The 14,327-nt window shown below is 42.7% G+C and overlaps 1 protein-coding gene across 4 annotated transcripts in view; it reads left to right on the top strand.

Moving 5' to 3' along the window:
* Positions 1 to 14,327, top strand: part of LOC146452017 (uncharacterized) — a 96,244-nt gene that overhangs the window by 58,627 nt on the left and 23,290 nt on the right. For all 4 annotated transcript variants that reach the window (XM_085098470.1, XM_085098471.1, XM_085098472.1 and 1 more), the window contains 13 exons: positions 269 to 430; positions 930 to 3,890; positions 4,279 to 4,398; positions 4,643 to 5,131; positions 5,768 to 6,007; positions 6,562 to 6,738; positions 6,940 to 7,293; positions 8,205 to 8,810; positions 9,139 to 9,621; positions 10,615 to 10,862; positions 11,289 to 11,685; positions 12,463 to 12,882; positions 13,600 to 13,767. In XM_085098470.1, coding sequence (XP_084954596.1) covers positions 269 to 430; positions 930 to 3,890; positions 4,279 to 4,398; positions 4,643 to 5,131; positions 5,768 to 6,007; positions 6,562 to 6,738; positions 6,940 to 7,293; positions 8,205 to 8,810; positions 9,139 to 9,621; positions 10,615 to 10,862; positions 11,289 to 11,685; positions 12,463 to 12,882; positions 13,600 to 13,767 — 6,825 coding nt within the window. The remainder of the gene's footprint in view (positions 1 to 268; positions 431 to 929; positions 3,891 to 4,278; positions 4,399 to 4,642; positions 5,132 to 5,767; positions 6,008 to 6,561; positions 6,739 to 6,939; positions 7,294 to 8,204; positions 8,811 to 9,138; positions 9,622 to 10,614; positions 10,863 to 11,288; positions 11,686 to 12,462; positions 12,883 to 13,599; positions 13,768 to 14,327) is intronic.

A 14,327-nucleotide genomic window follows, 5' to 3' on the forward strand; every position in this document is an offset into this window, starting at 1 on the left:
ACTGATTTATTTCTTTTACTTCATGTAGTGCACTTGCCATCTGAGAATACTCACGGATAAGAAAACGTTACCGGAGGAATCAGGCATTTAGTAGATTACTCCAAAACTATCCCTAAAGTAAGCAGTCTGCTGTTGAAGACAACAAGGGGTTGAGAAAAAAGTGATTGAGAAAGTGGGGGTCACATACCTAATTACGCAGCAATCTGTTATCTTCCTGCATATAGTTGCCAATCGTAAAAAAAGATTAAAACCTGGTTCTTTCTTTTAGGTGATGTTTGTTGGATTGGGCATTTTTGTCCTGAAGGTACTGCTAGCCCTCGTCCATGTTCCCCAGGATCATACATGAACCACACCCAAGCTGCTGTGTGTTATACCTGTCCACCAGGACACTTCTGTATTAACAAAGTTTTGCCAGAACCCTGCCCAGCTGGTAAGACCCTTCTCTATTATTGTCGTTTATTCCTGCAGTGCCTTTCGTCTTTTGTTTCTGCTGTAACACAAGTTGGAAATCACTGGTCTCGCTGTTGAGGAAATTGTCTTTGTACCAGTCATGAACTATTGTACAATTGTATCCTTACTCAGAGAGATGTCTGTGAAACTTCCATTTAAAATGTGTAATCCGACAAGATGTCATATAAGGTGTTAGTCATTGTTGTTTGAAATTATAGGTCACACTTGTTTGTTGTACAATTGTATCACATAGGTGTGGATACTGCTGGTGTTCAACAGATGATGGTGTCGATACACAACCAGTTGACACAATGGCTTGATGAAGATCAGCAGTATAGTAGTCAAAATGTTGTGATCCACACCCATTTGTCAAAATCGTGAGACAATTGATTAACTTTGAGCTATTAATCTAACAGCGTGTTTGCATACCATAGCTACGCCAAGCTAAAGGTGAAGTAATTTTTGCATTTCTTCATCAGGCTGGTATTGCCCATTGGGCACTGGACATGACTGGAAACCTTGCCCCAGGGGAACGTACAGTCCAGTTGAGTTCCTCTCCAGAGAAGAACAATGCAAGCCATGTGACCCAGGGCACTTCTGTGCTTTCCTCAATCTCACATCAACTACAGGGCTATGTGATGCAGGTTTTTTCTGCCATAATGGATCTGACCAACAACAACCTTCTGGTGGAAACAGGGGTGATGCAGGTATTTGTCCAACTGGACGATACTGCCCACAAGGTGATCCACTAGCACCGATAGCTTGTCCAGCAGGCCACTACAATAACAGAACACATGCAACATCATTGGCAGATTGCAAAAAATGTCCTGGTGGGCAGTACTGTGAAGGAGCTGGTCTCACTTGGCCAAGCGGGCCTTGTGATGCAGGCTACTACTGTATAGAGAGATCACATTCCCGTAAGCCTAATATTTCAGAAACTGGAGGTCCTTGCCCTCCTGGTAATTTCTGTCCAGTTGGGTCACCGTATCCAATTGCCTGTAGAGGTGGTGAATACAACTCGCGTTGGGCACAGAGTCAGTGCCTTGTTTGTCCTCCTGGTTACTTCTGTCCAAATGCGTCGACCAATTTTACTGACTGCCCCAAAGGATACTATTGCCCCAATGGCTCGGCATCAGCCATTCCATGTCCTAAAGGATCCTTCAAAAATGTCACCTTGGGTGATAAAGTTGGCGATTGCACCATCTGTCCTGCTGGACAGTACTGTGAATTCAGTGGCTTGGCTGAACCATCAGGTCTGTGCGCAGGAGGCTGGTTCTGCACTGGTGGTTCATGGCAAAGGAAGCCTCTCAACACAAGTGACATAGCAAATGGTACTTCTGTTTGTCCACTAATTGGTGAAATTGGAGGTTTCTGTAAGAAGGGCAGCTTCTGTCCTGCTGGATCTCATGAACCATTGCCTTGTACACCTGGCTACTACTGTGAGGAGGATAAACTAGACCGGGAGTCTGGAGTCTGTACAGCTGGATATTATTGCAATGGGAGTACAATCTATAGTCACCCAGTCAACCAAACTACCGGTGACAGGTGTCCAAAAGGTTATTACTGTCCAACTAAAAGTTCCTACCCTACTCCATGCTTACCAGGTACTTACGCTGACACAGAATTCAACCAGTTCAAGAACAACTGCAAGCCTTGTATACCTGGAATGTTCTGCCAGACTTCTGGACTTGACTATCCAAGTGGAAATTGTTCTGAGGGATTCTACTGTCCAGCTGGAGAAACACAGCAGAGTCCTCCAGACAAGGAATGCCAGCCTGGTCATTTCTGTCCTGAGGGCACCGGACTTCACAACCCATGTCCTGCTGGAACGTATCAGCCGTATTCCAGGAAAGGATTTTGCTACATCTGCCCTGCTGGAAGTTACTGTGACCCTAATGAAGCTAGGCAGAACATGTCATGCACAGGAAATGGTTCTTGTGGAGTCATTGCCCCATCTGATTGCCCAGCAGGATATTTCTGCCCTAATGGTACCAAGTGGGCTAAGCAATATCCATGTCCTGTGGGAACCTTCAGTAGTGCGACAAAGCGAATGGAAGAGGCCCAATGTACACAGTGCACAAGAGGAAAGTACTGCCATAAGTCAGGGATAACGGCTCCAACAGACGACTGCCATGCAGGATATTACTGTGTGGAAGGTGCCAGCTTACCAACACCTAATGACACTGTCACAGGGGCCCCATGCCCAGCAGGTTCCTATTGTCTACAAGGTTCTCACAAACCAGAGCCATGTCCAGTAGGGACTTATGGCCCAAGCCAAAGACTGCAAAGCCTTTCAGGCTGTGTAGACTGCGATGGAGGAAAGTATTGCAACGTTGAGGGACTGGCTGCTCCAAATGGCTCCTGCGATGCTGGTTTCTTCTGTAAGATCCGTGCTATCAGACCCAATCCTGTCAATAGTAGCCAAGGTGGAGGTATTTGCCCAACAGGACACTATTGCCCCAGAGAAACAACCACGCCATTTAAATGTCCTCCTGGCACATTCAACAACGAGACACATTCAACTCAGCCTTCAAACTGTGTACCATGCACTCCAGGATATTACTGTGAAGGCTATGGCAACACATACCCAGATGGACCTTGTGATGAGGGATGGTTCTGCAGCAGAGGTGCTTATGCCAGAAGACCTGTTCCAGATGTGAATTCAATCTTCAACAACTCTAATGATTTCACATGTCCTATATACTCAGTAAACTTTACTGGAGGTATTTGCCCTCTTGGCCACTTCTGTCCACAAGGGTCTTCAGAACCGAAGAGTTGTCTCAGAGGCACTTATTGTGGTCAGACAGGGCTTGCTAGTCCAGAAGGAAACTGTACAGCTGGATATTATTGCAGTGGCGGTGATACAATTTCCAATCCTAGGAATTGTACTGCAGGGAAATATTGTCCTGAAGGAACAGAAGAAGAGAAACCTTGCCCTGTAGGGACATTCTCTCCATATGCAGGGAAGTCTAAGGTTGAGGACTGTTTGAACTGCACAGCTGGATATTACTGCCCATTACGAGGTGCTACAGAGGTATCATTTGAGTGCTTGCAAGGCTATTACTGTCCAAGTGGATCTAAGCACAATTCCACTGCTCTGTGTCCAAGGGGAGCAAGCTGTCCCACGGGAAGTGGCCTTCCAGAGAACTGCATTGCAGGGGAATACCAAGATGAAGAAGGGCAATTTATGTGTAAAGGTTGTTTAGCAGGTCATTACTGTGATCCATCTACAAATCTCACTGGTGTCATCTACCCAACCAAGTGCACAGCTGGTAATTATTGCCCTGCAGGAACAAAGACAGAGAGGCAGTTCCCATGTCCAGCTGGTACCTTTAGCAACAAAACAGGACTAGAAAAATATGCAGACTGTACACCTTGTCTGCCCAAGACGTTCTGTGGGTCAACTGGTTTGACAAAGCCATCAGGACCTTGTGGTGCAGGTTTGTAATTATGTGCCTGTTAGGGACTTTTAAAACACAGGAGTGTTCACATGCTGGAGATCCAGGCAGCAACCGGAAGTGCAATATTGATCCTGGTAATCACGGATCAGAGAATGCTTGTTTTTGCATCTGTGATTTGATCTAATGTTCTCAAAAAATGTTTAAAAATTAATTAATGTTTAATGAGAAACACAGGGCTTCAGGCAGTCACTTGTGACATTTGGGATACCATCATTCTTGTTGCTTAAAGTCAAACACAGTTCAAGAGGACAGGTTAGGAAAATTATACACTCAGTATCATTTCAGACAGTTCCCATTGTTGACCGTCAGTAGATTCAAGCATAGTAAAATATCATTGAGAAGTTGATATTCGATATTATACTGATAGGTCACTTCTGTGTCAATGGATCTACGACATCAACGCCAACCGATGGAGTGACAGGAAATAAATGCAAGCTGGGTCAGTACTGTCCCGAGGGGTCCTCAGAGGGGATCGGTTGTCCTGCTGGTAAGATGTGCCACTTGTTTAGATGTTTCGTTTGTTTTGGCAGTGTGGTGGGGCACATTTTTGGGGAAGATTCACTGCAATTATTTTGTTCAGTATATGGATGCACTCACTATTGCCGTAAAAAATGGTCATTTAGAAGAACCGATTCATTTAGAACAACAATCGTTTTACATCCAATCAATCTGTGCTCCTCGATTGATAAGTAGTGAGTGATGTTAAGGACATGTTGATCATTTCTTTTCAGGAACATTTTACAATGACACTGGACTTCAGAATGAAACAGGCTGCCTTCCATGTTTAGCTGGTTACTACTGTGACGGCACAGGGAACATTGTTCCCGTCAAGAAGTGTCGTGAAGGGTTCTGGTGTCGAGGAGGTTCACCGGAAGAGATGCCTCTTGATCAACCTTGGGGTACGGACTGCCCCAATGGCAGCTACTGTCCCACAGGTACTCCATCGCCTGTGCAGTGCCCTAAAGGAACCTACCAACCATATAGACGCAAGGCTCGAGTTGAAGACTGTGTATCCTGTGATGGTGGAAAGTTCTGTGATGCAACTGGTCTGAGTGCTGTCAGTGGCAATTGCCAGCGAGGTTTCTTCTGCAAGGGGAATGCTTCCAAGGCCAATCCGGAAGACAAAGTCACCGGAGACATCTGTCCTGTCGGCAGCTTCTGCGTTGAAGGTTCATCCAAGCCACAGACTTGCTACAATGGAACTTACATGAATCATACAGGTATGATGGAATTATGTGACGAAGTGTGATGGAGCACAGTATCACTAAAAAAAAACCACGATTGCTAAATGAATCACACATCAAAATCAATTGAAAAAATCATTGATAACAGAGAAACTGTTCTTCTGCTGTGTTCACAATTCTCAATGGAGTTACTCTGTCTATGATGACAGTAGGTAAGAGCTTGTCTCTCTCAGATTGCCATGCATTTCTTTGTTACTTGTGAGAATTTTGAGATTAAATTCAAATTTCTTTTCACAATTCCTACAATAGTTCACCCCATATGTCCTCTTGACACTGTGTTTATACTGTAAGGAGTAGCTGATATAAATAAATAAATCACTCTATTTAAGTGTCAATATATTTAGCGCAGAGCAGTAATTAGGGACACTTTGCAGTTCGAAATGGAATTTAGAAGTGTTGGATTTTTGAGGAGAGGGGAAAACCGGAGTACCTGGAGGAAAACCTCCCGGAGCGAGGACGAGAATGAACAACAAACTCAACCCACATATGACGTCGAGTTCGGGAATAGAACCCGGGCCATCCCACTGGGCTCTCACCACTGGGCCATCCCTGCTGCTCATATTGATAGTAATTATAAATGAGTATTTTCTGATTGTATACTCACTTATTTAGGTGCTTCATACTGTTACGTGTGTCCAGCTGGGTTCCAGTGCATCAGAGCAGTCCTACCCGACCCATGCCCTGCAGGATTCTACTGTCCTGAGGGGACTGGCTATGATACCCAGCCCTGTCCTGTGGGGACTATTGGTAATAGGACAGGTCTGGCTAATGAGACCGAATGCACACAGTGCCCAGGAGGCTTCTATTGCGAGACGTCTGGCCGAGCAACTGTGACTGGAAAGTGTAAAGGAGGTACGCATGAGAAATATATATATTTTTTTTTTAGAAAGTTCCCTTCTATCTATGTCCTCTTAAATTTACCTAAAACGAGAAATGTTGAAGCTGTTAGATTTGGAATTACGTTTATTGCAAACGGCAGAAATACCCGGATGACCATGTTTATCCTTCATTTACCTCTCGCTGTCTTCAGTTTGTCAGTGAAATTAAGTAGTTTTGGGTTAGCATCAAAGGCCAAAATTATTTCACACTATTCTCATCTTCGAACTTTTTTATTTTCAAGAAAACATAAACGCGAATCTTTTTTTTATTTTATTTTTTTTTTATTCTGCGTTATGTTACAATGTTACAAGTACTAACACTAATTATATTACTGTAATGTAACATTTTACAGTACTACGGACTTTTGTCTGCAATACCTTACCATATAAACGCGAATCTGCCGTTTTCCGTTTGCCGTAAACGCGATTCTAAACTCTCTCTTCTGTTTATTTGTATTCCGGAACACAGTCAATGGAACATGGTCGCAACGTGTACTCACTGTTGTTGTTGTTGTTTTTGTTGTTTAGGTTTCTTCTGTACGTCAGGTGTCAATGTCAGTGCTCCTGATCAACATTATACTGGAGTTGGAGGACAATGCCCTGTTGGACATGAGTGCCCAGAGGGAAGCAGTACATCCCATCCATGTGACCCTGGATATTATGCAGCTGTGCTAGGAATGGCCGCTTGTGACGTGTGTCCAGCAGGTGCGTGGTGTCACCATCACTCGTTGTTGTTGTTGTTGTGATTATCATCATTGTGCCATCATGAACACTATATTAATTTTTTCTCTATTATACATAATACATATACTGAAATTGTTACATCAGTTCAGCGACATGGTGATCACCAAAAGGGTTGTAATCACTTAAGATGATGTAACGCCTTTATATGTCATTAATTTCCAGGTAAATACTGTAATGGCACCACAGTTACCCCAGCATCTTGTCCCAAGGGACATTTCTGTCCAAATGGCACAGAATTTGCAACCCAACATCCTTGCAGACCAGGCACGTACAACAATGTCACTGACCAGACATCAGAGTCGGCATGCAAACTGTGCAACCCAGGAAAGTACTGCCAAGGATTTGGGCGGGTCTGGCCTAATGGTCTTTGTGATGAGGGATTTTACTGTGCTGGAGGATCGTGGTCTAAGCGTCCGGGAGATATTGGCGTTGCCAACTATAACAATGCAACAAGCCCTGCTGACAGCTGCTATGCTTCATTTGAATGTGTTTGTCCTGCATGGAACAAGACCACAGGTAGCATTTTTAATTTTTAACAAATGTATATAACCACCTTTGGAACAAATGCAGCGTTGGATGATGGATAATGGATAATGCCAACAAAGACCATGTTATGAAACTAAGGGCTTAAGTGCTGAACAAGGCTAGCAATAGTTATGTTGGTGACTGTTAGAGCAAGCCGTTTTAAGCTGTTAACTTTTATTGTCAGACCGAATCAATTTTGAAATACAAAATGTCCTCCCTCTCTGTGAACAATCCCGCCATGAAAATGTTCCCTCAAAAAAGGCATTTGAATAAAAGTAAGCGCAGTGCCTCTATTCTGAATTTAAGGGTATTTCATCATTTATTATCGTGTAGTGTTATCACTGCAAATGAACCCTTCAAAATTATCAAGCCCCTATATAGATGCTCACCTTTAATCTCGCAGTAGCTTAGAGCTTACAGCATTTGAATAGTGTACAGATGGTCGTGTGTTACAGTCAGTCTACGTCACGCGTGGCCAGTACTTCCGAGAATGAAATGAACATTCGAATTCCTCTTTGTAATGTCCGGCATTTGAATGGAATGTTGAACATTAACTTAAAAAAAAGAGAGAGAGATTCAAAATACTTGGGAAACAATTGTTATTCTTGAAATACTTAATGCTGTAATGTAAAGAAAAATTCATAGCTCTGTATCGTCAATAAACTAAGGAAATTTCTACGGGAACTCTAAACTCTCGTTGGCGATGTTCAAAACTGACTTGTAAATTTCAAAACTTCATGCAAATTTCAAAAATACTGGTCACGCGTGATGTGGATTGACTGTAAACTCGCATTAGAAACTCACCTTGTTTCTTTGCAGTCTCTTGTAAGCGTTTTATTTTCAAGGTTTGACTTCAGGCAGTGAAAGGATTGACCTTTCATCATGTTTTCGTTTTCTTTTAGGTGACATTTGTCCAGCTGGTCATTATTGTCCTCAAGGTTCATATCGTCCCCTTCCTTGTAAACTTGGTCAGTACTGTCCTCATGCAGCAATGGCCACACCTCAAGGAAATTGCACTGAGGGATTTTACTGTAACGACAGTTCTACTGTGCCCGACCAGTTTGACTGTCCAGTGGGTCACTACTGTCCATCCGGGACTGGCATCCCGATTGCATGTCCTGCAGGGAAGTTCTCCAACACTCCGAGGAACACGAGACTTGGAGATTGTAGGGATTGCACCTCTGGTAGCTTTTGTGCTGGAACAGGAAATTATGCACCCACAGACAAATGCGCTGCACAGTATTACTGTCCTGGTGGTCAAAGCACAGCAACACCAGGAGAGTATCTGTGCACACCAGGTCACTTCTGCATTGTGGGCACACCACAACCTTTCAGATGCGAAAATGGAACCTTCCAAAACGAGGCTGGCAAAAGCTTTTGCAAGACTTGCCCAGAAGGGTATTACTGTGATGCCACGAATGCAGCCGTGGTGAATGCCACATTGTGTCCAAATGGTCATTACTGTCCCTCTGGTACTGGCAACTATCGCGATTTCCCGTGTCCAGAACGTAAGTAACACTTATTTTTTTGTAAAGCCTTTTCAGCAGTTCATGTCCCACAGTTGCTACCCCTTGCAGTTTCTTGTTTTGGGATACTGCCTGAAGGCTTTTCTTCCAGCTGGGAGATCAGAATGTAAGACGTGTGTTAAAATGTGTTACAGTTCTTGGAAATCTTTCAGGAGTTTGAGTATGGACGCTACATCTATATAAAAACAATTAAAAGGCTGCAAAAAATGCAATGTAAAACTTAAATGGTAAGTTGTGACCGAAAAGAAGAGATGGTGATTGTATGTAAACTATCTGAGAGATTATTCAATGGCTTTCTCTTGAATTCCAGGTACTTATAATGACAGACTAGGCCTGATGGCCATTGGAAACTGCACCGATTGCCCAAGAGGAAAGTACTGTGGAAGACAAGGCTTAACAGTGCCTTCTGGTGACTGTCATGGCGGACACTACTGTACCGAGAGGTCCAAGTCACCAGCTCCAGAGAAAGACTTCTTTGCCAAAAACTTTGCAGACTATGTGAACTTTCCATTCCCTTACTTAAATGATGCCTGCCCTCCGGGACATTTCTGTCCCAACGGTACTGACCCAGAACCTTGCCCCTCTGGTACCTTCCACAATGAGGGGCGCATTTCTAACAAGTCCCAATGTGTGCCTTGTCCAAGAGGAAGATACTGCAATGGGTCTGGCACACTGAATGGCACTGCACCGCCTTGTGATGCTGGGTTCATATGTACAGGAGGTTCAAGTTCACCAACACCTACTCATCCATCTATGGGATATATATGTCCAAAGGGCTTCTTCTGCCCCTCCGGTGAGTGTGAAAACAGGATTGACTCGTTTACTCCGGGATAAACACAGGATTGACTTTTTTATGAAAACAGGATGGACTTGTTTACCCCAAAGAGAAATGCAAACTACTTGACAAGAGTTTAAGCTTCATTCTACTGTGTACAATAACTCTCACACACTCTTTTGTTACTTGAGGTGTGCTTCTGGAGTGAATATGTCCAGGGTGTTGATTCCTTATGAAGTCAGCTCTTTAGCTTGATTAAAAGTGCCGCAAAGAATATAACCGAGTATTACACCAAACAGTGCCACAACAATTTCCCCAAGTCACTTAATCCTTTGCTGCTAAGTAAGAAGATAATGGAATATATGCGCTGCTTTTGGCAGACATCATTATGTGTCGAATGTTTGGTTTTATCAACTAATTTGATTACGTAATTTGGCCACCGTAGAGAGATTCAACTGCTGACGTTTTGAGCGTTAGCCCTTTGTTAGAGCGAATGAAACAAACGTTCGTTTCTACTCTCCCACTGACTCATCACCGCAGTTACTTTTAAATACTAACCCCTTATCTATTAAGTGCTAAGTGTCATCCAACTCCAATTTCGCTTAAACGCAATTTACGTATTCTGTCAAGCGTTATGTCATGTTAAAATGAAAAATAACTTTGTCTAATATGAAGTACCAAAATTGAGAATTGCATTCCTGGACAAGAATGCTAAACAGAATTGGCATCAGGTGATACGGGAATATTTTGATGAGTTGATTCATGACTTAATCCTTTACAACCTAACGTCAGTATGCATATTCTCCATACCGTCCTCTATACATTTCCTATGGTGCTGACAAGGAGAATTTGTGTAACAATCAAGAGCTTCTTTAGTTGATGATCATTTCCGTTATTCTCATGACATTAATGTTTGATTCAGTGGTGATACTGTAAGGAGAAATTAGATGCTAGTCACTCTTAGGAGTTAGAGGGTTAAGACAGCACTAATCAATCTCTTATTGAAATTAGGAAACTACACCGCCCTTAGCTGTCCGCCTGGAACTTATCAACCCAATATTGGACAAGGAAGCTGTATCTCATGCGGAGCAGGGAATATGTGTCCATATCACAACATGTCATCAGTCGAACCCTGTCAAGCTGGTTACTACTGTCCAGATGGAACACTCAAGCCATGTCCAGCTGGAACCTATGGCAATCGCAGTGGACTGTCCACCATTGATATGTGCACTGACTGTCCATCGGGATCTTACTGCGAGGTAAAGATGTTTAGTGCATTTACTTGTAAGTTGATAGAACAGTTCAGCTGTGGTGATGTAAGTTGCTGTCGCAAAGTGAAATGAATGCTGACCTTTATCGTACACTTGTGACAATAATATATCATAATCTTCTTTATTAGTTATTGTAACTTATTTCCTTAGTTCTTTTTATTTAAATCTCTACATTTTTTTGGTTCCTCACCTGTCATTAATTTCTGAACATCACTGCGCAATATGGAGGCCAACTAGAAAATCTGATGGTTAACTTGGCCTCCATGCTCAATCGCTACTTCAACTTTTCAAAATAAATTAAACAAATTTTTACCACAAAAGAATGTAATCAAAACACACTAATCAATCATGAGGAAAAGAAAGGTTGTAGGTTGTTGTTGAATGCTAATTTCCAGAATTTCAATCCATTCACAGGCACCTGCGCAAACTACTCCCAAAGGCCCATGCACAGCTGGTTGGTTCTGTGAAGGGAAAGCTAGTACTTCAACACCCTCCTCAATACCCGAGTTCCCCAGGAATGGTCCATGTCCCACAGGCTTCTACTGTTTACAAGGAACTAAAGCACCAGCTGGCTGTCCCCCTGGGACCTTCCGCAACACCACTGGAGCGCGCTCTGCAGATGAATGTCTTGATTGCACCCCTGGTTTCTACTGCAAAGGCTACAATAACTCGTTCGTTACTGGGCCCTGTGCTGCTGGGTACTATTGCCCCCAGGGATCGAGAGCCAATGTGTCCAGGCCCTATGGTTATTTGTGCCCAAAAGCACATAAATGTCCTGAGGGAACTGCAAATCCGCAGGAGTGTGAACCAGGTTTGTAGACATATAGGCACAATAGGTCATTTCCGAGTTGCTTTGAACCTCATTTTGAAAGCAAGGCTAAGTGCAAAGTTTTTATTATGAAAATTAGCTTTAATTTATATGCAAGCAAAACTAATTTTCGTACGAAAAGCTTCACAACAACTCAGAAATGGCCATTTAGAGGGTTGTGTCATGGGAATTTTGTACGTTTTTGCGTCAAAACGGAGGTAAAACCAAGTATCTTTCCTTGTTCGTAGATCACCAAGAGGGTGATTTCAACTTATGTTCTAAACCAGAGAATAAATCATCATTAGTTTTTAGCGATCTTTTTTCTAAGACATAGCTGCAGAAGTTGAGGGCCTTCGTTTTCAAGTCTATTTCCGTCCTGGCTATTCCCAGTCAAAGCGTTTTTTTGTTTTAATTTTTTTAGAAATAAAAACAAAGCAAAAAATACACAAAAATCCTTTACCAAGTCAGAACATCAAAATACAGTATAACTTTTTGCAAGCATTTAGTGATGTTACTACTAATAATGAAAGATAAGGGAGTCTGTTCGATGACCTCAATCCCAGGCTCTCTCTCCTTTGTGATATCATCAGCCCCTGCAAAAAAAATCTTCGGGGGCTGTCAGATACGCGTCTCAAGATCCATCCATTCATTCGGGTAATCGACATTGTCCCATACAATCTCGACTCCAGTCCATATTAGGAGGCATTCGACGTAGATCTTTTTATTTATTTATTTATTTATTTATTTATTTGTTTGTTTGTTTGTTTGTTTGTTTCGCAGGTTATAACCAGATTAATACAGGGCAACCAGATTGTGATCCCTGTCCGGCTGGTTTCTACTGCCCCAGTAAGACCTCCACACCTTTGAAATGCCCACCCAAACACTACTGCCCGGAAGCCACCACTGTGCCGCTTACATGTCCCAATGGCACCTTTACGCATGACAACATGTCAGGCTTGGCAAGTGCAGATGAGTGTCTGCCTTGCATCACAGGATCTTACTGCCGCTTGGGGGAGGTGGTGGGGCCGTGTGACGGTGGATACTACTGTAAGAGCCGAAGTCCTGATCCTAACCCCACTGGTGTGTGGAAGGCTATGGATTCCTCGGTAGTTATCACCCCATGCCCGAATAACATCACAAGCAATTACTCTGGCAGTAACAATTGCTCCAGCTGTCGCACTGGGAAGTTCTGCTTGCATCGTAAGTGTTTTAATTTTACAAACCTACATCTTAGCAGTTTCAAAGTTAACTGCAGCGCTGTCATTTGTAGTCAGCAAGCGGTTATTATGGCTGGCAACAATATTGTAGACAGCCGGCTCCTCAGAGTTTGAAAATGACGTAAAGGCAACAAGAATGCAGTACGTAACTTTATTGTTTGGTACCAAGAGTGCCGGTTTGAAAGATGAATATGTGCTCTAAATTTTCGTGTTGCGTTGATGAAGGGAAAAGCCGAAGACCTCGTAGTGTTTGTGAGAATGATTTGGAAGACTAAAGTAGTGAGCGACTGGTTTGGATGAGACTTTGTCATTTCTTTCAACGTCTTGTAGACGTTCGCGGAGACAGTCGCCGGCTCTCTTTCTGTTTCGTCATGTCAGATAGTTGTGTTGCGACTCTGTCGCTTGTCATACATGTTCCACGTCTTTAACCCTTTAACCCCTAATGTCAAAGAACAAATTCTCCTATCTTATCCCCGTATTTTTCTTATAAAAATATTGGGAGAAATATCAAGAAAATTCACCTTGGGTGAAGTCGACTTGTGAGAAGAATGTTTTACTTAATATATCAAACACGAGAAAGCGTGTTTCATCAGATATCCAAACATTGAGAACCACGGTCACAGAAGTGATTTTCTTTGTTTTCTTTTAATGAATTATTGAAGAGTTTGAGAAAATAATGTTCGTTGTTCTGTTTCGACAGATTATTGGTATCCTGTGGAGGCCGGACCGTGTCAAGAGGGGTATTATTGTCCCAATGGTACCCTGTTGCCCATCCCGTGTCCAGATAACACGATGAAGAATTACACCGGCGGTTATGGGCAAGTCAGTGACTGTACCCCTTGTCTGGCTGGACGATACTGCTTAAATGGTAACACCTAATACCAAAGAACAAATTCTCCTATCTTGTCCCCATACTTACCTTATAAAAGTACTGGGGAGAAGTTAGTAAAATATCAAGAAAATGCACCTTGAGTGATCACATCCTTAATTCTCATGACCTTAGGGGTTGGATAAGCATTGATATGAGAAGGAGAAGTTTGATGCTGATCACTGTTAGGGTATAAATAATGTTAAGTAATGTTAAGTAATGTTTAAAGCAGTGTCTAATCGGGATTTAAAACCACAAGGTGCAGCCGAGTGGTTTTAGACCCGATAAAACACGTGCTGCGAGTTTTTTGAACGGCTTCAAAAACATTCCTGAAAAAGCGTGTGTCAAGAGAGTTCATAACAATGATGCTTTTGTGAATGTTGGAAATTAGCATGAGAGGAAAACATTTAACACCGCATACTAACAAGGAGGAGGTTTTATCGGGTTTTAAAACCACTGCACGTGTTGTTTTATCGACCGTTTGGTAGGTCAATGGGCTTATGAATTATTAATGAGTTTTTGAAAAATCTTTAATATAGCTGTGGGAAGATATTGAATGG

Source organism: Pavona decussata, unplaced genomic scaffold (assembly GCF_977016875.1).
Source record: "Pavona decussata unplaced genomic scaffold, jaPavDecu1.1 SCAFFOLD_381, whole genome shotgun sequence".
Classification (NCBI taxonomy): domain Eukaryota; kingdom Metazoa; phylum Cnidaria; class Anthozoa; order Scleractinia; family Agariciidae; genus Pavona; species Pavona decussata.